Below are 24662 nucleotides of genomic sequence, written 5' to 3'. Positions count from 1 at the left end.
CAGCTGATGTCCCAACAGTGGACATCTGCAGTGGGCTGATTGATGCAACAAGGAATAGAGTTAAAGTGAGCCAAGAGAACATTAGGTAGGACACAAAATTGTGTATTTGTGTAACTAACAACCTTACCCTTTCTACTACAGGAGTCCTCCTTTGCAACATAAGAAACTGCATAAGAACAGGAAACATACCAACTTGTCTTTTACTCCTTGTATTTTCCCAGGGCTTTTGTAGCAGTGTATCACAAACTGGTGATTTAAAACAGTAGAAATGCATTCTCTTACAGTTTTGGAGGCTTGAGGTCTGAAATCAGTGTCTTGGCAAGGTTAGTTCCTTCTGGAAACCCTGAGGAGGAATGTGTTCCTTGCATCTTTCCTAGATTTTAATGATGGTTGGCGTTGGTTGGCTCGCAGCTGCCTCACTCCAGTCTCTGTGTCTGTTGTCACATGGCATTCCTACTGTGTCTTTATCCCCATCACCTCCAGTGGGGACCAGTCACTGAATTTAGACCGCACTGTAATCCAGTAGGACCTTATCTGGATTACTTCTGCAGAGTTCCTGTCTCCAAATAAGGTCACATTTCCAAGTTTCTATACCTCAGCATATCTTTTTCATGAACACAAGTCAACCTTAACACCCTCTTATAGCACTGACATGGTATCTGTGGATAAAAAGTTCTCAAATATTTAGCTGAGTTAGGTACACGTGGAGAGGGATCCATTAACTTACTTGTTCAGTAGAAATGTAACCTAACATTTTTCTCTGAATTTGCACCCCCTTTGTCCCTTACTTGCCCTCTTTGACTGTTAATGCAGCTTCTGTTTATTCTTGCATATATTTGTCTTGTATATGACTGTCTCTGAAAGCATTTTAGAAATTATAAAAGCTGTGTATTAGACATAGAGATATCATAAAGATGTTTATGTCCTATCTGGGGGAAATAAAACACTTTGACAGTAAAATGAAATAATTAGACAATGGTTGGGCCCCATAGGATACTACTCACTGCTCAGTCAGCAGGAGGACTTATTGGCTGGAGATAGCAGGAAGGTTATGTGTGAGACAACTGAGCTGGATCTTAAAGAACAAGGATAGGTTAAAAACAAAGCAGAGGGCAAAGAATGTGGCATTCACAAGGGGAAGAAGTATAATAAAAAACCGAAAATATGAACTACTTTGCAGAGGAGAGTGAGAAGAGACTTAATTGAGGAGAGTTATATTGGGAGCTATCAGAAGGTGAGTTTGGAAGGTGGACTACCTGTATCAGACATGACAGACTGTGAAAGCCAGACAGAAGATAGTATTACAGTCTGTAAGAATATGCACATTCGATACAAATGTGGGTTTGGGTCCTGTCTTAGCCTTGTGATCTTTGCTCTTAGGAATGGTCTTTACCATTTCTGAGTCCCATTTTCTTTAACACGTTTCTGCTGTCTTGAAGCACCGGCTGTATGTGCATGGCTGTCCATTCAGGTGGCATGTACTATTGGTGGTGCAAATGTACTGGTGATACATACAGCCACACATGAGAAAGTCACACATGTAGCACCAGTGGTTCAAGCCACCCAGCAGCAAGACATGCAGATTATGGCCCCATCATGAACATGTTAACTCTAAAATAAGTAACACCTCACAAGTAGTTGTAAAGATTAAATGAGGTAATAAATGTAAAGCATTTATAAGACTTGGCATACAGTAAACATATGCAATAAATGACATTGTGAATTTTTCAAATGCATAAAAATAAGGCTGTTATATAGAGGACTTAAATGATACAGTACTGTCAACAGACAGATGTAGAACAGAGAGTTTGTATGCTTTTTAAAATTTCAGATTGAGGTTTATGAAAATTACTATGTTCTTATTTTTTTGTTTGTTTTTTGGTTTTTTTTAGGCAAGGTCTCACTGTGTAGTTCAGGCTAGCCTTGTACTCACTGTATAACTCAGGCTGGCCTCAAATTTATGGAGAGCCTTCTGCCTCAGCCTCCCAAAGGTGCTAGAATTACAGCTGTGTACCACCATGCCCAGCTGTAATTAGTCCTGCTCTTGACTACAAGGCAAACCTTGAAAAACTCCAAAAAATTTAAATTCATTGCTTGCCATTTTATAAGCAAGTCTCCATTTAATCTAATAAACAGTGTATTAGAATGACAATAAAAATATGACTCAAAAAATCCTTGATAGCCTTAACAGTTGAGAAGGTTCTTTGAAGTAGCCTCTAGATAAAAGAGGATATCAAAATTGAAATTATGGGTTATCTAGAAATAACACTAGATACCAAAGTCTGAAACATTGTTAATTCAGGCTGTACTCAGAGAGAAATTAATATCCTTAATATTTATATTAAGTAACTAATAAGTGAATATGTTAGTAAAGTAAGGAAATAATTGAATTAATACTTTAAATAGTAAGAAAGAACAAAATTAATGGAAAATAAGAGGCTATAATTAATGAAGATAAACACAGAAATGAATAAACATCAATCAGGGGTTGAAATTGTATAGAAGGTTTAAAGAAACAGAAGATAAAAGAATGTGCATGAGAAAGGACACACCTTCAGATAAAGAATTTTTAGTTTTTTTTTTTTTTTTTTGGTTTTTCTCCGGTACCGGGAACCGAACTCACGACCTTGCGCTTGCCAGACAGGCGCTTTTGCCGCTGAGCTAAATCCCCAGCCCCCAGATAAAGAATTTTTAAAGGACGACGAATTTCTCTTAGTTCACTGAAAAGAAAGTTTGTGCGTTAGCTGTTCGTTTCCTTTTAAGAGTGAATTTTGTCTGTCTTATACTCTGAGTAAATATTTCAACAATAATGATACACTGTATTAACTATTGTTATTTTCTTATTATTTAGTTAAATTGTTCTGGTTTTTTTTTTTTTTTTTTTCACAAAATAAAAAAAATTTTTTTAAATAATTTTTAAATGAGAGAATGTCTATAGCCCTGAGAGTACACTTGGAAAGCTGAAGGAAATGGGTAATTTAATGGTAAACTATAAATAAATAAAATCAACACAAGACGAAGAACATAGGAGACCTAGCCACAGTAGCAATTTTAAAATACTTCCATCTTTCTTCTTAAAAGGTGCCTTCTGATTTGAATACTACCCAACTTTCAAATAGTAGATATTATTTAAACCATTCCATACCATATAAAAAATGTGACATCTACCAATTCATTCTATGAACTTAGCAAAAGCAATTTAAAACCTTGTTATTTTGTCTTTTTGAGACAGACTTTCCCTATGCAATTCAGGCTAGCCTTGAACCCACTTTGAAGCCCAGGCTGGCTTTGAAATCTTGCAGTTGGCCTGCCTCAGCCTCCCGAGTACTGGGTTTACAGGCATGCACTACTATGCCCGGCCTAAAAACCTACTTTAAAAGAATATAAAATTGTGGACTTTATACTAGTTTACCTTTAAGAAATTCGTAGTGAATTATTGAAAATCCACCAATGACTAAGCAATGAACAAGTGGAACTTATTTGAGAAATAGAGGATAGACAGCACTAAATTGACTGCATTGACAGAAGAAAAAATATATAATAGTACAAAAAGTACTATAAAAATATTTAGCAGCCATTCCACATATGCCTAAACACATTAAAAACACTGAAATCTCAGAATAAGAATAATAAATGGTAAAATACTAAATCATTCCTATTAAAATCAGGAACATAGTAGAGTATTGAATATTAGTTTATAGTTTTAACCCAGTAGTAAGACAAGGAAATTAAATATTGGGATATATAAGTTAATAATTTGTAACAGTAAATTATATAAACTTACAGTTTATATAACTGTATACCAGAAAAACCACCCCAAAAAGGGTTAGAATTCATAGGATAATTTGTTAAAGTGGCTACATGAGGGATATATATTAAATAAAAACGCTATCTTATTGTACTAAGTATCTTACTGTACTGTAGTATCTTATCTGTACATAGTAGTGACATTTGGTACAGGGCAGTGGTGTTTCATTCATAGCAATTCAAACAGCAGATCAAAGCAAAAACCAGGGGCAAATTAGAGTGGAAAGGCATGGGATCTTTTCTTGGGGAGAAAAAATAGAAAATTTCATGGAAAGAGCTGACTTGTTCAGTTTCCTGATAGAGCAAGAATACCATAGAAATCTGAATATCACAGTTAATGTAGTTACAGTCTAAGTTTATATGAGAACCTGGCACATGATAGCAAATAATACATTTCTGTTCAGTGCAAAAGAAATTGTTTAATAAATGTTGAAAGTGTAATTTGGAAACAGTGAAATTAAACCATTACTCTTACCACATACACAAACAAAAATTTTATATGAATTAAAAGTTTTAATAGCATTTTTGCCTCAAGCTAGTAAATTATTACCCGCATGTACCAGCTCTTCTCCTAGGACCAAATGATAATAAATTTTTTTTAAAAAAAATATAAGCTTACAGTGCCAAAAAGAGTCAGAGGCAGCCAAACTTAGATTGTACAAATTTCTGAAAGATGTGGAAATAAAAATGATTGCTAAAAAAATCAGGGTCTTCATAAATTTTTCCAGTTATGTGTTCTTTCCTGCATATTAGATAACCTCTCACTATTTAAAAGTTAAATACTAATTTTAGAAATTTCTCAATAGTCTTTGAAATTATTTGGGATACCCATAGCTGTTTGAGAACCAGAATTGGAAATTTATGTGCCAGGACAGGGTTGACAAACTACTGTTTCTGTAAGTTAAGTTTTATTGCAACACAATTATGCCCATCCATTTATGTATTTTCTGGGGCTGCTTTTGCACTATAGCTATAAAATCAGGTCATTGCAACAGACATCATATGGCCCACAAAGCCTTGTAATGTTTTTATCTGCCCTTTCAGAAAATATTTCTCAGCCATTGCTCCTGATAGTTATGATGGCTGTTCTGGACTGTGCTCACACTTGGTATGGGTTTGAATGGATCCACCCCGTACACAGGAGCTGATCAAAGAATATGGTGTATATTTAAACAAAAGGACTTCTTATAGTAAGACACACTGTTGTTAACACTCTCAGTATTCTGTCCCTGGCTTCAAACACACATAGCCCATCATTCTTGCCTGTCTTCTGGAAGTCCTCTTTCATGACTGTGTTTGTGAGGTGTAATCAAAAACATGGTAATATAGCCCAGTGCCATCCAACAGAAAGGCAGGCTCAGGAAAACAGTAGTGTGTCCTCGTCTACCTTATTTACTGCTTCTGGTACCCATGTGACCTGTCGCTGCTCCCCAAAGTCAAAATGAGCATGAAGGGTACACATTTTGAAATCAGTTCAGGACATTGAGGTAGTCACAACACCACAGCTAGACTCGAAAGAGGACTTCTAGAACTACTTCAGAAAGTGGTAAGAACAATTGTGATGAGTGTTCGAAGAAAGGGGAAGGATAGGGAGGGGCAGTAATGACAGTGTGTCTTTTTCTGTAATAAATTTTAATTTAAACATTCACTGTTTTTAATCATACCTCATATAGAATGATTTATGGAATACAGGAAAGAAAGGAGTGAAGAACGTATCAGCCAGGAGACTGAATATCAACCACCTCTGGAGCCCTAGTAGAGAAGAAAAAGATTAGAGAGGATATTGACCTACATTGGCTATGAATGAACAATACATAGTGAGTTCATCACCAGTCTAGATGACATAGCAAGACCCTGTCTCAAACAATTTTGAAGAAGAAAAGATACTTAACTGTATGTTTTGGTATCTGATTACCTCCTATTTCTAGTTTTTATTTTTAAATCATTTTTTATTTCACCAAATTTTATTTTGTCTATTATAATGGTAGTAGGTTTTTTTTCTTTAATATTTTAAAGGAGTAACATTAATATGAAAGTATTTCATTCTTGGACTGAACTTAACTTGGTTCTGCTACACTTTCGTTACTTTGCATAGTGTAGTCTGTTTTCTGATAGTTCTTGTTCAGGATTTTTTTTTTTAAGGATTTTTGAGGCAATGTTCATGAATGATACTAGCCTATAGTATTTTCCTACAGTTTGGCTTGTATGTCATAGTTATATTAGCCTTAAGGAATGCTCTAGAGTATATTTCCTGTTTCTATTTTGAAAGAGTTTGTATAAGATTGGAATGATTTGTTCCTTAGAAGTTTGGTGGAGAGTTTGGATCTTATGTTTTTAGGGGTTGAAGGAAGTAGAGGAAAATATTTAACTACTACTGCATTAAATTATTTAACTACATGGAGTTACTAAGATTTTCTCTTTCTTTTTGAGTCGGTTTCCCCTCCCTAGAATTTTGTTTTGTGTGGTTCAGCTCTCCTCTCTCTCTGAACATACTTAGTCTTCCTAAGAACCAAGCTTTCATCCTGGACTTCAAACTCTACAAAAGACTGTAACAGTAAAAAAAGACTTTTTACACTTTTCCTCAGACCTTTCTGGAGACAAGACTTCATTTTTATGTATTCTTTCATTGCTATTTTTGTCCCTTTATCTTTATGCCATATAAAACTAAGTGACTGATACCCTTCTTCACCAACCCCCCTTTTCCCTGCACTCCTGGGATTAGACCCAGGGCCCTCTCATGTGTGCTAGGCAGGTACTCCACCACTGAGCTACATCCTCAGCCCAACCTCATTATTTTTAATACCAATGTGGTATTGCACTGCATGAATGTATCCTATTTATTTAAAAATAGTTCTACCTTAATATTAAATAGGAACTTTCCTGCTTCAAGTATCCAAGTACCCAGTGTATTACTTTTAATCTGGTGACAAACATTGTTACTTCAGAGAACTCAGATGGCCCTTCATGGCCTTATACCCCATTAACAAATTAATTAATGTTCTACACCAACATACACTCCTTGCAAGAGAGTGTATCCCATTTTAAATATCTTTAGTTAAAAAACCAAAACTTTTCATAATTAAAATATATTGAAATGTTTTGAAAATATTTAAATCTCTGTTCCTGAGGCTATCAGTACAGCTCAGTAGGGGAGCACATGTGCAGGGCTCTGAATTCAATCCCTAGCACCCAAAAAACAAAACAGCTCCATTCCTTTTGCATTTGTCCTGGTGTACACTGTGAAGAATAGATGCAACTTTTTTCTTCTTCTTCTTGGCTGTCCTATTTTCTAGCACTACTTATTTAAAGTCCATCTTTTCATAAGTATTTTGAAATACTACCTTTATCATATACTAAATTTATATACACTTCTGAATTTTAAATTTGTGTTCTAGTAGTTGATCTATTCATATGTCAGTATTATTTTTTAAAAGAACTTTTTAAAATAGCTGAACTTACAGAAGAATTGGAAAACAGGTATCAAATTAGTTCCCATATTCTCATCACTCAGATTTCCCTGCTGTTAGCATCTTAAATGTCCTTACTATAATTACTGAAACAAAGAAATGAACCCATTAGTGCAGTGCAGTTCTCTACATAGTGTTTAATTATTGTGATACTGGGGATTGACCCTAGGACCTGTGCACTGAGCTACATCCACACATCCTTTTTTAAAAATGAATTTTGAGACAGGGTCTCACTGAATCATTAATTTGCCCAGTCTGAGCTCAAGCCTGTGATCCTCCTACCTAAGCCTCCCAAAGTGCTGAGATTAGAAACATGGGCCATCATGCCTAACATACTGTTTTTAATTATAAAATCTTTGTACACTATTTTAGTTTGTGGACAATCTATTCTGTATTCCTTTTTATTTCCTTCTAGTTTTGCCAGTTTTTCAAATGTCTGGCTGCAGAAAATGAACCGAAAATGTTTTAATATAGTATGTTTACTAGGACTATAAAATTTATAAATTGACATAGAAATGATATCCTTGTGATGCTGAATTTCGTATGTAACCGTTTGTTTATATCTATGTATTTTTTAAATTGTAAATAGCACTTTTTCATTTCATCTTCTGCCTTCTTTCCACATATAAAGGAAATATGTGTATTTTGTACTACAGTATACTAGTAAGTTATAATAGTTTATTCTTTTGTATATTCCAAGTATATAACATCATCTGCCAGTAATATTTCTTTCTAATGCTTGTCTTCTGATTTCATTTGTTAATTGCATTAACTAAAATTGTAAGTCATAAAATGTAAAAATGGGTCTTCCTTATCTTAGGGACATATAAAGCATGCTGTTGGCGTGGGGACTGATATTTAGCATGTTAATGAAGTTTGGAGTTGGTGTTGTTTGTTTAGTATAGGGGATTGAATCTAGGGCCTTACAGAAGCTAAGCATGTGCTCTATCACTGACTGTACCCCTAGCCCAGTTGATTTTTCTTCGTCTTTTTAACAGGAATGGTTATTGAATTTGTAAAATGTCTTTTTAACATCATTGTCATGATCATACAATTTTTTTCTGTGTAGACCTGTTTATATGTCCAAATGATACAAACACCTTTCTGGTAGTGACTATTTCATTATAGATCTTACTAGATTTCCTCTGTGTGGGGGGTCAGTTTTGATACATTGTATTTTCTAATAAATTACCTATTTCATTGAGATGTTTATATTTGCTTACAGAGATAAGCTAAGTGATTTCTTATGGGTTACCTGGTTTCCTCTTTCTCTATCTGGTATTTTCTTCTTCATGTGCCCTGCTGAGGACTGAACCCAGGGCCTCAAGGATGCTGGGCAAGTACTGTATCAGTTAGCTATCCTCCCACCCCATCCACATTTAATTCTATTTTAGTGTCCTTTTTCCTTTTACATGTTTTCTTCCTCCTTGCCTATTTCCTTATTTTTCAGTAAACATTTGGATAAAAATCTAGATAACTGTCCTTTTGCTTTCTTTTCCCTACCCCACACTTAGGGAGACCTTGTTGCACACTCTCAGTAAAGAGTCAGAGGTTTTCCCATTCCTTCAGACATGGCAGCTGTAATGTGGTTCCACAGTGTAGGTGGGTGACTGGGTCGGTCGGTTGGTTTTTCAGTGCTGGGGATCAAACCTAGGGCCTTGTGCATGCTATGCAAATACTTTACCACTGAGGTACACGTCTCCACCTTCCAGTTTTTTTTAAATGTTGTTGAGTGACTTGCAGTTGAGATATATTTGGTATGAAATTATGATTCCATAAAAGACAGTCCAAAGTAAATTATGATTTCATGAATTTTGTATAACACAATTTTGGTTTAGGAAGTGATGGCTGTAAAATATTAGAAGGATTAGAAGATAGATATTCTTTCATGAATCATCTCAATTTTTTCCATAAAATTAGATAAAACAACTTGCTTTCTAGAGCAGAAAGGACTTTAATGAGTTGGATTCTGGAAAAGGGCAGAAATAATTAAAGGTTTATTGTCCATATGAAGGGCAATAGTTTCTGTTCACCTTGCCCATCTGGTTCCTCTTATGATTGTGTAAAGTTACGATCTCTAGCTCAACACACCTGTGTGTGCCTCTCCCCCTCTTATTTTCTTTTATTATTTTAGTATAAAGCTACCTGTAATTTTATTTGAAATAAATAAAGGCTTACAGTTAGAATTTTGTCAGATCACCACCTGTCATTTGGTTTGTAATGTACTGTATAATCCAGACTTGCTTATTAATGGTATGATGTAGAACAGAAAAATGATCACTCTTTGAATTTCTCTTTCACTGTTGAGCTATCTCCTCTGTCCTTTTGAAGAAGCTGAATTATTCCTTCTTTATTTGTCCTCTGATAAGGGGAAGGAAGTTTTAACTGTAGATCAACATTGTCTTACTAAGGAAGTTATATTACTTGTATATTTTCATAGTATGACTTGCATTTACTTAGGACTTTTATTTTTCAGCCTACCTTTTGTTTAGTCCTAACCATATCCCTATAAATTATATGTAAGCAGGTAGTAACTACCCATTTATAAGTTATGAAATGAATTAAAACGAAGGACTAGAGTTGCAGCTTGAAATTAAGACCCAAGTCTCTACATACAAGCCTTGTGCCCATTCTTTTTGGCTATAAAGGCTTTTGTAGATAGTCTGTACTGCCCCCAGGATGTCTTTTCCTTTTCATCTGTCATGGGATTGTGTCATTTATGTCAGTGACGCTGGTCATTGCAGAGCTGACTAGCTTCAGCTTTCTTGATTTGTCATTAGGGCATTTCAGTATTGTAATGACTAGCCAGTCCTACTGTAGAGCCTGCCTGCCTTCTTCTGATTCTTGTACTTCTTTTACAGAAACATTTTTTAATGTCAAGATCTTTAAATATTGTTTAAGCTCAAACTATGTATTTCTTTTTTAGCTCTCAAATAATTAAGACAGGTAGAATTTTATTTATCCCAAAATGAGTTTGACATTAAACTAAAAAGGAAAGTTGAGCCTCTCTTGAATCTTACTTGATTAATATAACTTGTAATGGTCTATAATTCTTCACACCAAGGACTCCTTATCTTTTCTGTCCTCTTTAACTCCCCTCTTTCACGTCCTGTAATTAACTGCCAGACTTTGCTTCATGTCTCCTTGAAAGTCTTTATTCAAACATCATCCATTTTCTTTATCTTTTAAGTCTCAATATGAGTATAGTGGGTTCCAAGGCCACATGTATCATAGAATGTCCTCTTTGTTCTTCTGAATAAATACAACAATTTTATATTAGATCGTATGAATTCTTACTTATTATCTTCCTATCAGAAAGATTTAAAGCCTCAATCTAATGCAGTTCTTTGTGACCATTTTTTAAGACTGCATTTAATGGGACCTTAGAACTTCAGAAGTAGTTTACTGTGGATGATGTTTTAAGACTAGCCTTTTATTAAATGAAAGTGATCAAATGGAGTACATAGTCTCATTCATCCATTCCTGCTCAAAAAAAACTCTCAAAAATCCAAAATAAATTAACATTACTAATATAAATAAATTTCTGCAATGACTGCACTCCTTGTTTTGTCTATAAGACTGGTTAAAATATCTTTAAAACCTGAAAAGGTTCTTACCTGATAGAAGTCTTACTCATTTGTGAAAAGGCAAATGTATTCAAAGTCTACTTAAGTTCTCCTCTATTTTAATCTTGTCTTCAGTTAAGTGCCCTCGTCATTTTTCATCCTCTCAGCCAGATGCTGCTGCTTGAACTCTGTTGTTTTAAAGCCAGATCAGCACCTTAACACAGTTCTTCTAATTACATATCTCAAGAGTTTTGTTTCTTTTATCCCCCCTTTTTTTTTAGAAACAAGCAGCCAGTATTATTTTTTAGTAGTGAATTTCAAAATCCTTTTTAACCTTATAGGTCCAAGGGTAGCCAAGGATGGCTGCAGCTTCATATGATCAGTTGTTAAAGCAAGTTGAGGCACTGAAGATGGAGAACTCAAATCTTCGACAAGAGCTAGAAGATAATTCCAATCATCTTACAAAACTGGAAACTGAGGCATCTAATATGAAGGTATCAAGACTGTGACTTTTAATTGTAGTTTATCCATTTTTATTCAATATTCCCTATTGTAGGTAGGACACTTTACTTACTCAAAAGTGTATTTTAAGGTAAGCAATAACATGTAAGCTCTTTCTTGCAAAAGTTTATATTTTTAAATAAGATGTATTGAATTCTTTCAGTGAATCATACAAAGAAGGTGAATGTTCAATTTCGGTAACTAGTAAGTTCTTAATTATTTTTAAACTTAAAGAGATGAAGTTTATTATCACTGTATTAAGACAAAGTTGTCCATGTAGTTCATAGAAAGTAGCCTTTTAGTTACTTTAGAATAACTCAGATATTAAATGTAGCTATCTTCCCACACTCCTGACTCAGAGCTTGTCACCTCTGAAGTGCTGCAGGGATAGATGACCAAGGAAACCAGGCAGCCTTAGCGGGAAGAGTCCTGAACTAAAGTCAGTGCCTGGTCCTCCCCCTGACTTTGCTGCAAACTGAGCTACATAATCTGTTGTTACTTTTGAGACAAATTGTCCTATTTGGAAGATACAGGTATCACACAAGCCTTGATGATTGCCATGCACTTTCAAACCCTAAAATTGGTTTGCCAAATAACATTGAAAACTGTGATAACCTCCAAGAAAAGTTATATGTAGTCTGCAGTGGGGAAAACATACTGTTTTCTAAATAATCAAGGTTAAAACTTTAGCTATTTTAATTTCCCTTTACTTAGGCAGATTCTTTTCTCACTGAATTTAACAACTGTAGAATTTGGAGATGATCAGCAAAAATGTTACCTCTTCCCCTTTTAAAAAGTCTTCCCCCTTTATGTTGTTTCTGCTGCTCGGCTATCAGAATATCTGAATTCCTGCTCTGTTCTTCCTGTCTGCTCACTACTCTTATTCCTTACTCATTTCTTCATCTGTCTCTTTCTGTGCATTTCAAAATCTCTTTTATTCTCCAGGTTTTTTGTATCACTGAAGAAACTATTCTTGCTTCTCTTTTACCGTTTATATTCAATGTCATAACAGTTGCACTTTTGCTCTTATATACTATTCTATCCTTCCGTTTATTTTTTTTTCTAATTATCTATTTCTTTGGTGAAACTCCCCAGCAATAACAGATCTCCAGAACATCTACTTTACATTCTTTTAGAAGTAGCTAGACTCCTGGCAAGCACAAGGTCCTGAGTTTGATTCCTGGCTCCAAAAAAAGAAAAATAAGTAGACTATAGATAAAACATACTTTCTTTATCACAAAGTATTGGTGACCTTAAAAACATCTGAGTCAGTTACCTAATAAGCTAAAAAAGAACCATTTTTTTTATGTTGTCACTGATCAACATAGTACATCTCAAGTAGTTATAGCTGGCATGTGTTTCTAAAAGTTTAAAGAACAAAATTATAATACTCTTTTACCCACTTTGGTGTGATACGTTTTGCAGAGCACTATCAGGCCTAGCTGGAGAGTAAATATACAGCAGTATATACAGCAGAACTCTGAGCTCTCTTTTTTAAGTTTTTGTGTACTTGAGCAAATTCAGAATTCATTTTTGATCCGGGGTTCAATTCCCCATACAACCAAAAAAAATTCATTTTGGGAAGACATTTTAACCTACCCTTAAATCCATCGCCATGACAAAGTGCAATATCTCTGAGTCATATCTTACTATTAAATTTGTACAGTGCAGTATAAGGCCAACCATTTATTTATGATATAGTGTACATCAGGAATACTGGCACCTCAGATCAATTCATTCAATTATGAATTGATTTGTTACCACATGCTTCAGTAGACACTTTGCAAATCCATCCATCTTATTAGGATTAGGCAAATGAGATAATGGCAATTACAGTATTAAAGTGAAGTTATATATATTTTCCTGAAAGGGTTTATGCTGTTAAAGAGCAGTTACTGTGACCTGTTTATTTGCTTAACATACTGATTTGTAAAAAAAAAGACACTTTTGGAACCACTGACACTTCCTGCATTGGATTAAAGTTAATGCAGTGCGGTGATTATTACTCCCAAAAGTACTTACCAGACTTGGATTATATTGTATGGAATCATGTTTCCTGATCACTAGTCTCTTTACCACAAAGTAAGGCAAAGTGTGCTTCCTCCAGGCAGATTATTTAAACTAAGAAAGTCTAAAATTATGCAGTAGTGCTATCTAGTGGCAGAAGAGGGTAATGCCTTGTAATTGATTACACAACAGTGATACAAACTATAAAACATATTTTGTGTGCATGTGGCACCAGAGTAATATGTGCGTAAAAGTTGGAGAAATGTGATTATTGAATCTGTATTTAAGGATATTAATTTTGGTATGATGGCATTGTGATTGTGTTTTTTTAAATCCCTGTTTTAAATATATACTGTATGAAATACTTGCGAAAGAAATTATTTGATGTCTGGACTTTGTTTTCAAAATATATCTGGGTTGAAGTAGAATTGGAAAAAGTTGATACAGGTGTAGATGAAACAAGAATGTCCATGAATTGATAATTATGGAAATGGTTTCTGAAGATACAGGGAGAGGTGTAATGTTCTCCATATCTGTGTGTGTGGTGAAATATTCTGTAACAAAATTAAAATAAAATGGAAGAGACTACATGGGATTTAGATGACCTGGAATCAGGTAAATGCAAAATTATAGCTAAAGTTAAAGAGAAAACTTATGCATTGCATTTTTCTTTTTGCACTTTGAGATCTTGCTGTATAGTCCTGGCTGGCCTTGATCTTCTCCGTGCAGCCATCCTGGAGGTGAAACCTCAACCTCCCAAGGACCTGGGAGTACGTGAATAGACTACCACACTCTGTGCACTGTATTTTTAAATTCAGGACTAGTCACCAACGAAATTGACTTCAGAATGCTAAGCATAGCAACAAAGTAAATATGGTCATAGCAAGATATGAAGTATTTAAACTGAGAGATACCATAGTATGGGAAGAATTGTCTCTAGAGAAATTATTGATGAACCATTTACATATTTGTTGTGTTTTGACAAAAAAGTATTTATAAATTATTCTATAAACTAACTATAAAGCAAAAACATGTAAAGTATCTTTCAGATTATAAGAAGAAAAGAAAAAGTAGGATTGGCACATTTTGTAATTTATTCTGAAGATTTAGTTATCAAGTGTGCTTGCATCTGCTAATAAAAAGAACCTCTGCCTATATATGCTGAATAAAACAGAGGTGGGTCAAGTAATAGCTCCCATAAAGTGACACAATTGCTTTGACAAATGCTATTACTGATAAGACCACAGCATATTTTTAGTGAATAATTCACTGTTTCTAAAAATCTTAAAATGTTTTAAGAAACAATATGTGATTTTTTTAGATTAAGCTTCTAAGATTTATAAATACAAATGAGTATTTCTTCCTTCAGAATTACGTATATATTTTTAAAGCTAACAGTTTTCAAATCATTTTTTGCAAAAATTTTACTTGGAATTGCTTCACAAGTTGTGTTGCATTTTCTTTTTAAAAGACTCTGAAATTGAGGGGCTTTTGGGGGGCTTATTGTGCATTATGTAGCCTCAGAGAGTCAATCTTACTCAGCAACTAAAACACACTGGATAAAACACAGAAACCAGCCGGGCGTGGTGGCGCATGCCTGTAATCCCAGCACTCGGGAGGCTGAGGCAGGTGGATCGTTGTGAGTTCAAGGCCAGCCTGAACTACATAGCGAGACCCTGTCTTAAAAAGACAAAAAAAAAAAAAGCACACAGAAACCATACTTGTAAAGATATTGGAAAACTGGCAGCCTCAAGCATTATATTGACTGTACTTCAAAAGGGAAAGGACAATTTCTAGATGAGCTAAGATTATTGGCGATTTTCTTCTTAGAGGATGTTGATTGTCAGTGTAGGCTGAGATTCTTCCTTGGCACAAGCACACGGACAGTGGAGGGGGAAGAAACTATTGGAGGTCTTGACAGACGTGAGCACAGATGTGAAAGATTAGCATCTGGAAGCGTTCCAAGTGCATGGCTGATTATTGCTGTGCAGTGTTGTCCAAATCTTAGTGTAGTGCAGCAGGCTGGAGGTAGATGCAGAAAGGCAGAATGTTAGGAAGCCAAGTCTTGCTGGAGGAAGAGGCGCATTACATTTACACAGCAGGTCTCCTTAAGACACTTGCTAGGTTTTGAACTTTGTAGAATAAAAGATAAAAGACTTAAACTCCAGACCTCAAGGGGCAGCACTTTCAGAGATAAAAAGATAATGCACCTGAAAATAAACTGAGCTGGAAAACAAAGGGAGATGGCCCATATTCTTGAAATGCTTAGGAGACTCACCTACTATATTAAACATGCTGATTTTCCATTCAAGACAAAATTCAAATTTCAAAGTTATATGGGGTAGGAGGTTAAGACCTGAAGAGACATGGGCCTGCTGTATTTTTTAATCTAAATACAGAAGGATGTACAGAAAGAACTGGAAAAGCCAAGTCAGATGTAAATTTAACTGAAAACTGCAACTAGTTTCCGGTTCATTCTCAGTTTCTGGATGTATGGAAGAAATCAGATCCCCAACAATGGAAAGAGCAAATTCTTTTAGGGAAAATACAATCATCTTAAGTCTTTCTTTTCATATACATGCTTGTGATATATTCAAGAGTTATAAGAAATGCAGAGCCGGGGATATATCTCAGCGGCACAAGCGCCTGCCTGGCAAGCGCAAGGTCCTGAGTTCGATTCCTGGTACCAAAAAAAAAAAAGAAAGAAAGAAATAGGAAAATGAACGAAAAGGAAAAGATAGTAGAAGCAAACACAGAGGTGATCCAAATGTTGCAGTTAGTGGTTAAGAATTTTTAACTTAAATGTTATATGAATGTCATGAGAAAAGAAGAATGGCAAAAAAGATGGAAATTTTTGACAGAAAATTGGCATCTACAAGAAGAATCAAGTAGATACTCTAGAACTAAAAAGTTCATTTGATAGCATCTTATTAAGTGGGCCTGTCGTCAGCAGGTTGAACACAGAATTAATGAACAGAGTTATTAGTAGATTTTAAAAAGAGCTGAGAGAAAATATCTAAACTGAAGCACAGAGGGGAAAAAATTGAAACAAAATGATATGTGAGAAGTGGGACACAGGCAAATGCAGTTGAAGTAGTAGGGGAGAAAGTATAGAACAAAAGCAGTACCTGAAAAGATAGTTGCTAAAAATTGATGTCATTGAGACAGTGTGGTAATTATACTAAACTAATAAACTATCAGAGACGGAGGTCAGAAAAACACCTACATATACAATAACCTAATGTATGACCAAGACATCCCTGCAAAACAGTGGAGAAAGGTAGTCTTTTCAATAAATAATAAAGAGACAGTTGGTTATCTCTATGGAGAAAAAGAGCCCAGAGCTCCATCTCATACAGAAAAATCAATTCGAGATGGATTTTAGACCTGCATGTACAAGACAAAGAGTAGCCTGTAGCAGAGAGCTTAAGGAATGATGGTATCATGTTCTTGAAGCATGCAAAAGTTTCTTAAACTATCAAAACACCATGCTAAGGTGGACTTTATTAAAACTGAGAACTTTTGTTCATCGATAGAGTCCATTATTCTTTTAGAATAAAACATAGGAGATGGGAGAGAGGTGAGGGGAAGGGGACATAAGAAGAATTAAGATGCGTTATGTACGTGTGCCAGCTCCCTACAATGAATATAATAATTTTGTACTGCATACATGTACTAACAAAAATAATAAATAAGTTTTAACTAATGGTTTATGAAAGCCAAACATTCCTAGCACCACGTGCCACAGCCTTGAAAAGCAGGAAGTGTCTGTGGCTCAAGGAAAGTGAAAGAACGCAACCAAGGTCACACAGTAAGCGACTGCACTGAGCTGTGAATCCAAGTCTCATGTGCGTCGTGTACCCTGACACCCTGTACAGTGCCCCAAAGCATAAGCATCCCTCCGAGAAAAGCAGGTTGATGTTTTGTTCGTGAGTACTCTTGAGGAGGGGTGTGTCACAGGGGCTCCTGGGGCCAGGCTGTCAGACAGTCCCAAAGGCAACAATCACCCCTTAAAATCTTCATGAAAATCCAGCACTCTGAAGCCCTTGGGGAATAGGCATTTAGAGTATTTTTGATGAGCTACTCTGAAAAGGCTGGGGGTATGACTCTGATAGAGTACATGCCTAGCGTTCTTGAGACTGCCCTGATTTTGATCACTGTTTAAATGAATGAGTGAATATTTTTGTGGTCTTAAGAGAGGCAGGATTTCTTAGAACATACGACAGACTAAATATACAGTCTAATTTATTTCATTTTTTTTCTTTTATCAAAATTAAAAGCCTATGCTTTTCTAAAAACTTCATTAAGAAAATGAAAAGGCAAACTCTAGACTGGGAAAAAATATCTGCTACATTTATATCTGACAAAAACACTCAGTTCAGAATATATAAAGAATCCCTAAATGGTTTTAAAAATCCACTTTAAAACATATGGCCCACCCTTGAAAGACAATTCAGAAAGGAATATAAATGGGCACTAAGCATGTAAAAGGGGGGGTTCAACATCATTTGCCTTCAGCGAAATACAGAACCATGTCATTCCTACTCATAACTAAAATTTTGAAAGACTGATCACACAAAATGTGAAACACTGGGATGTTGAGACCTTTCTGGTGGGAGGGGCATTGGAATGTTGGTAGGAGTATTAAATAAAAACCCTGTGGCTCAACATTTGAGCTCCTGAAAAAATACTCAAGAAGGGAGTACATACGTACACTACAAGATGTGTGCCATAGGGCAAAGCCGTATGAATACAAGGCAATGACTGGAAGAAGTAGCCACAAGCCACGAATGCACATAGTCATCAGAACCTGGAAGAGGTAAGGCATAGACTCTCCTCTGGAGCCTCTTGAGGGAATACAACTCTGCTGATACCCTGATACCAGACTTCTGCCCTCAGAACTGAGAATAAATTCTATTTTCTTAAGCCGTGCGCGTGCACACAGTGTTCTTAATAACATTCTTTAAAACAGCTTCCATCTGATAATCACCAAATTTTCCCTATCAAGAGGAGTAAATAAATTGGGGTGCATTTGTGTAGTGAGCTACTACACAGTATTAAAAAGTGATGAACTGAGAACTGCAGATATAATTCAGTGTTGAAGCACTTGCCTGAAGTGCAGTGCTGATTTTGATTCTCCTGCTCCTCAGAAAATAACAATGATGAAAATGCATTCGATAACGTGGATAAGTATTGCAGATCATATTAAGCAAAAAAATATGAGACAAAATACTATATAGTTCCTTTTATATTACATTCAAAGGCATGGAAAACTTGCAATGCTATTTTGAAATCATAATAGTCTCTTTTTGTCTGGGAAATGAAGACTGATTAGTAAGGTGAGGAAACACTCTGGAGTGCTAGCTATGTCCTATACCTTCACCTGGGTAGTGATTATGCAGTGTGTAAATTCACCAGTTACCTAAGATTAGTGTACTTTACCTATGTATATTGTACCTCAGTAAAACAGAGAAAAGTCACTTCGGGCTAAATTTTATAATGGAGTAGCTATAAATTACAGCAAACTAGTGAATAATAAAAATTATACTACATGATGTCACTTTAAGGTAAAGTAACTGGATATGGCAAAACGTCTAACTTTTGGTGAGGTGCATAACCCAGAGTGTTTATTAAAAAAAAAAATGAACACATCATTGGAGTAACTACTTTGAAAATCTTTTTTTCGTTTGTTTGTTTTTCTTTTTGTTTTTCTCCGGTACCGGGAACCGAACTCACGACCTTGCGCTTGCCAGGCAGGCGCTTTGCCGCTGAGCTAAATCCCCAGCCCGAAAATCTTTTTTTCTTAAACTTTAAATTTCAATAATTTCATTTGCTTTTATACATACAGTGGTTATTGGTAGATTTCTAATAATATGTACAGAAACTTTTTTTAAAAAAATATTGCAAATTGGACATATTCACTATTTTTGAAATTAGGAAATATGGACAGTACAGAAATATCGAAGTCATCCATTTTTAATTTTGTATATGATTTTTTTTCAGGGCTAAGGATTAAAGCAAGGGATTTTTTGCATATGCTAGGCGAGCACTCTATCAGTGAGCTGTTCCCCCAGCTCACCTTTTTTTTTTAAACTTATAGTGCCATCACAAGAATTAGAGGTGGACGTTTTCTGTTTTTGTACATTCTGTACAAACATGCATTTGATAGGATTTTTTTTTTTAAACCAGGAATTGAACTCAGGACCTGGCGCTTGCCAGGCAGGCACTTATGCCACTGAGCTATATCCATGGCCCAATTAGGATATATTCTGCAGTATACTTTTTTCCCTACATAATATGGTATTATCATCTTGCCATTAAAAGATTTTTATAACTCTTTAGTATTCCATGATATATTATTATTGGATATCCAAGCCTACATGAGCTTTTTTCGTTTTAATGTTATTTTCTTTTATTATTTGTTCCTTTTCAAAATGTTTTAAAACCATGTTTAAGCAATTAGACCATTAATGTGCTGTTGATTTTTAAAAATTAGGCATATATCCTTCGATATGCTGAGGATTTTTATTGCAGTGTTTAAACATTGATACCTTTTCTAGCAATTATTTTTATAGTACATATCTAAAAATGAAAAACAAATAAAAAAAGAAATTGTTTTGGCATCTCAACCTCCATGTAGTTAACAGTTGACATCTTTTTTTGTTTGTTTGTTTGTTTTTGTTTTTTTTTTTCCAGTACCGGGAACCGAACTCACGACCTTGCACTTGCCAGGCAGGCGCTTTGCTGCTGAGCTAAATCCCCAGCCCCAACAGTTGACATCTTGATGGTTCTGTTTTCAGCATTAGTGTTACTTGAGAACTTGTTCAAAATGAAGATTCTCAGAATCATCGCTCTATGGTTTAATAAGATCTTCAGTTGATTCTGATCAGTGATGAAGCTTGAGAACCATCACTGGTAGACTTTGGAAAAAACTCCTATTAAGAGAGAAATGATAAGAGCTGTACTTTAAAGGAGTTGTTTTGATAGTTCTGTGCAAGGTTGGATCATTGAGGAAGTTATTTGAAATGTTTAGGTAGGATTAATACCATTATAATGACAGTAAAAATAACTTCAAATGAAGATAGTGAATGTAAGAGTATGTGGTAAGAGGAAATAGAATAGATAGAGCCATCAATAGAATTTGATGACTGAGGATGTGAAGGAATATAAAGGAATATAAATTATTGTTAAGAGGAGCACTAAGGATTTTAACTGAAAGAGAAGGCTAATGCCATTTAACAGAGAAATCAAAGCAAAGAACAGGTTTTAGTGGCACGATTATCAGTTCTGGACAATTACTGTAGATGTGAGGTACACATCATGCAGATCTGTCCATAGGAAATGTGATTCACGTTTGCAAGAGAGGTTAGGATTAAAGACATAGTTGGAAATAATCTTCATAAAGGTAGTTGGCTGAGTTGTGAGACGGGGAGTTTACGTAGGGATGAGATTAAAGAGTTACTGAGGAACTATAAGCAGTACTAGTGATGGGAAGAATTGGGATCTTGAAGAATCACAGGTCACCTACAGTGATAATTCTCAGCCTTGATGAAAGACTGAGAGTTTTCAGTAGTTTATTGTAAACTACTGTAGTTTATTGTAAACATTTGGGGATACTCCACATTCATGCCAGGGAGGAGTTATCCCTGTTTAAATTTGTTTTCTGATACTCCTTTGGAGTATCACTTCTTTGAACATAAATAACAGTCATCTTCATGTTCCCACATCCACCTACACAAACCTTTCAGATGATAGCACGGCTTATTAAAGTTTACTGGGCTATTATTGTTGGTTACAGGCACCATGGATGTTCTGCTTTTGATGTTTACAATGACACTGTCAAGGCAAGTTAGTGATTTCTATCTTTCCTGCATTCACTCGCTTTTTGACAAATTTCCTTTTCAGTGTATTGTTGGATTGTTTTTCACAAAGAGGAGCACTGCCCATAGTTACAAGGCTGTATACAGTGTCTTACATTTTGAAAACTCTAATTGGCCAAACAGAGGACTGACTATACTGGGAGCTAGAATGGAACCCTTTAGTATATGGAAAGTATAAATACAAGATAAATTATTGTTAAGGAACATGCAATAAAACCCCAAGTTCACATGGTGTAAGGACAGAAAAACTGGAGAAAGTGAAAATTTCTAACATTCTTGGAGAAAAATTTATCAAAGAAAGATGTACATGACTTTTAAAACTGGCATAAAAGTCAGAAGTCAGAATGCATTGTGCTCATTTGAATATCTGCTAAATATAAACAGTATTCTAGTAATACATTTAAATGTGGTATATAAAAGCCTGAATATTAATTGTCAAATAGCAGATTATAATGGTGTTTTTTTGTAGTCATATTAAAAGAAGTTTAAGAGACTTGGATTACAGACATGTAACTATTTTAGGGGCAAGACCAGGTCTCTGGGTCTCAGTTGCTTTATCTGAAAAATGGTTACAGTTCACCTTGTTTAAAAGTTAAGAGCTAATTAAAGGTTTTTACGTGTACCATATAGTATCCTGCATGGAGATTCCCCATAACCACCATCACCACATATTGTCACTGTTGTCATTACTGTGATATTGTACTCACAGTGAGGAATAGATAATGTATGTAACTTATAGCTTACAACATGTTTTCTAAGTGATCTGAAGTAACTCCCCCCCCCCCAGCATACCTAAATGCCAAGAAACACAGAATCATGTCCCAAGAAATGTTTTAGATGTTCCTTGAGTTAATATATTATGTTCTTTTTTATAGGAAGTACTTAAACAACTACAAGGAAGTATTGAAGATGAAGCTATGGCTTCTTCTGGACAGATTGACTTACTAGAGCGTCTTAAAGGTAGAAAGTCTATTTGCTTGTCATTTCTTCAGTTAAACATTTAATTGGTTTTAGATCTATAAACTGTTTTAGATCTCTTCCTTGCTAATTCTCAAGTCTTTAAAGCTCATTGCTACTTTACCAATCACTAAATAGGACTTCAGTCATGGACTAAGTGGGAAATATTTTTTTTTGTCTTTTTGAGACAGAGTCTCGCTATGCAGTTCAGGCTGACCTTGAGCTCACTTTGTAGCCCAGGCTGGTTTTGAACTTGCAACAATCCTTCTGCCTCAGCCTCCCGAGTGCTGGGATTACAGGCATGCGCCACCACACCTTGCCCTTCAGTGGGAAATGCATTGTAGAAGTACTGTATTGTCTTTCTCCATTCTATCTAAGGTAGAAATTCTTGTCTTTTCACATTTATAAGCTAATTATAAGTCCTTTTTGGCAGAATTTCTTTTAAAATGTCTCTCTCATTTGTTGTCTGAAAATTCCAATGTTGAAACAGGAAAAGTACTAAATAATAATTGGAAGTAGACAGAGAAACTACTTTTGGGTTCCAAAATATTAGTTAGAGGGAATATAGGAAGGACATTTTGTCTAAATTTCCTTTAGCGTGCTCCTTTTTTCTCCTTGACTATACCTAGCTTTGCAGGGAAAGTTTAGTTATTCTGATTCTTCTGATTGAAGGTGAAGCTGTGGCTTCTTCTGGACAGACTGACTTATTAGAGCGTCTTAAAGGTAGAAAGTCTATTTGCTTGTCATTTCTTTGTTTATTCATGTATATTTGCAGACATTGTTTATTGTTTATTTATTTGTTTATTCATGTATATTTGTAGCTAAAATATAAACCTAATATTTCTCTTTTAAAAAGTACAATGGCTTAATAGTATTAAAATAGTATAATAGAATAGTTTATATAACATAAAGTAACTGTTTCATAAAAACTTATATCTGTTTTATTTAGAACTTAATTTAGACAGCAGCAGTTTCCCTGGAGTAAAACTACGGTCAAAAATGTCCCTCCGTTCTTATGGAAGCCGGGAAGGATCTGTATCAAGTCGTTCAGGAGAGTGCAGCCCAGTCCCTATGGGGTCATTTCCAAGAAGAGGGTTTGTAAATGGAAGCAGAGAAAGTACCGGATATTTAGAAGAACTTGAGAAAGAGAGGTAACTTTTGTTCATTATATAGTAAATATTGACTTGTACATGCCAAGTTTCTTATTTTGTAATACAGTATAAATTATAGATTAATGGCAGATGATAGCTAATACTCAAAGAATATTTTGCATTTTTAATCACATGGATAGCATGTTACTTACTTTACTTACACTAAACTAAAAATGTAAAAACAGTAGTTTCTTGGTATTCTAAAGACTTCTATTTTATCACATAAATACTTGACATATTCTGCACATTGAATAATATATGATCACAATATTTATGTCTGATCAAAATATATAACTAGTTTTTAATTGAACTTGTAGTTATCTTTGAACTAAATTTAGTAACCATTAGATTCTGTATATGACTCTCTTTCCATTATGGAAGACCTATACAAGTGACCACAAATGAAATGTTTCTTAATTTATCAGTTTCCATGTCTTAAAAATAGTGCTTGACATGTGGAATGAATTCTGATTTTTTACAAGCAGTGTATTTTCTTCTTGAAGTTAAAATTATCTCACTACAGATACTAGAATATAGGTCATTATCAAAAATTTTTAAGTGTTTTATATCTCCTAAAAGATTCCTTAATTTATAGATAGTACATTATTAATACACTTAAAAGTCCTATTAGATGTTGAAAATGGCAAAATATATGTTACATATTAGCTCTGTGACCTTGGTCAAATCATTAAAATTTTGTGTCAAGTTCTTCTGTAAAAATAGGGATATGGTTTAACCTTGTGCAGTTGTGAAAATATTGATACCATATACAAAAAATGCCAAGCATATCTCACTGAAAGACAAAAGACCTTTGATTACTTTCTCTCTGGTTTTAAGTGTGCCCATCTGTAAAAATCAGGATAATCATATGGACCAGAAGTGATTGAATGTTCTTTCATCTCCTAGCTTTACGTAAGTCTTAATTTCATAACCTGAATCTGACTACCAAAAACACATTCTGAAAGCTAAGGAGTGAACTAGGGTCGATGGTATTCCATCTCTTTGACCCCTCTGAGTCTATTAAGAGGCAATGATGTGTGAGCATACCATAGATGTTCCTGGGAACTTCATGTTGGTACAGTCCCAGTTTCACTAACAGAGAAAGTTTTGAGAAAAGATTAATTTTGGATGTGTTTTACTAAAGATACTACTACATCTAACAAATGCTTTAAAAGTAGTAAAGAATACTTGTAATAAAAATGTTTATTTTTCTCAAACTGTCATATGACTTAAAAAATGCAAGTTCATTTTTAATTCTTTGATGTTACTTATTTCTTACAGTCTTCCATAGTTCTTTGGCTTTAAATCCATGAAAAGCTAAGTTCT

At 34.9% G+C, this 24662-nt stretch overlaps 1 protein-coding gene across 9 annotated transcripts in view; it reads left to right on the top strand.

Annotated features, from left to right (window-relative positions):
* Apc (adenomatous polyposis coli) overlaps positions 1–24662 on the top strand; it is a 107259-nt gene that overhangs the window by 34854 nt on the left and 47743 nt on the right. For 5 of the 9 annotated variants that reach the window (XM_013512936.1, XM_005382146.2, XM_013512941.1 and 2 more), the window contains exons 2-3: positions 22104–22188; positions 23135–23336. In XM_013512936.1, coding sequence (XP_013368390.1) covers positions 22104–22188; positions 23135–23336 — 287 coding nt within the window. Of the gene's footprint in view, positions 1–11181; positions 11335–22103; positions 22189–23134; positions 23337–24662 lie in introns of those variants that run through there. The other 4 variants (XM_005382148.2, XM_013512938.1, XM_013512940.1 and 1 more) reach the window with 1 other exon arrangement.

The sequence above is a fragment of the Chinchilla lanigera genome, unplaced genomic scaffold (assembly GCF_000276665.1).
Source record: "Chinchilla lanigera isolate Chin_1 unplaced genomic scaffold, ChiLan1.0 scaffold00017, whole genome shotgun sequence".
NCBI lineage: Eukaryota > Metazoa > Chordata > Mammalia > Rodentia > Chinchillidae > Chinchilla > Chinchilla lanigera.
This window is presented reverse-complemented; position numbering and strand designations above follow the sequence as displayed.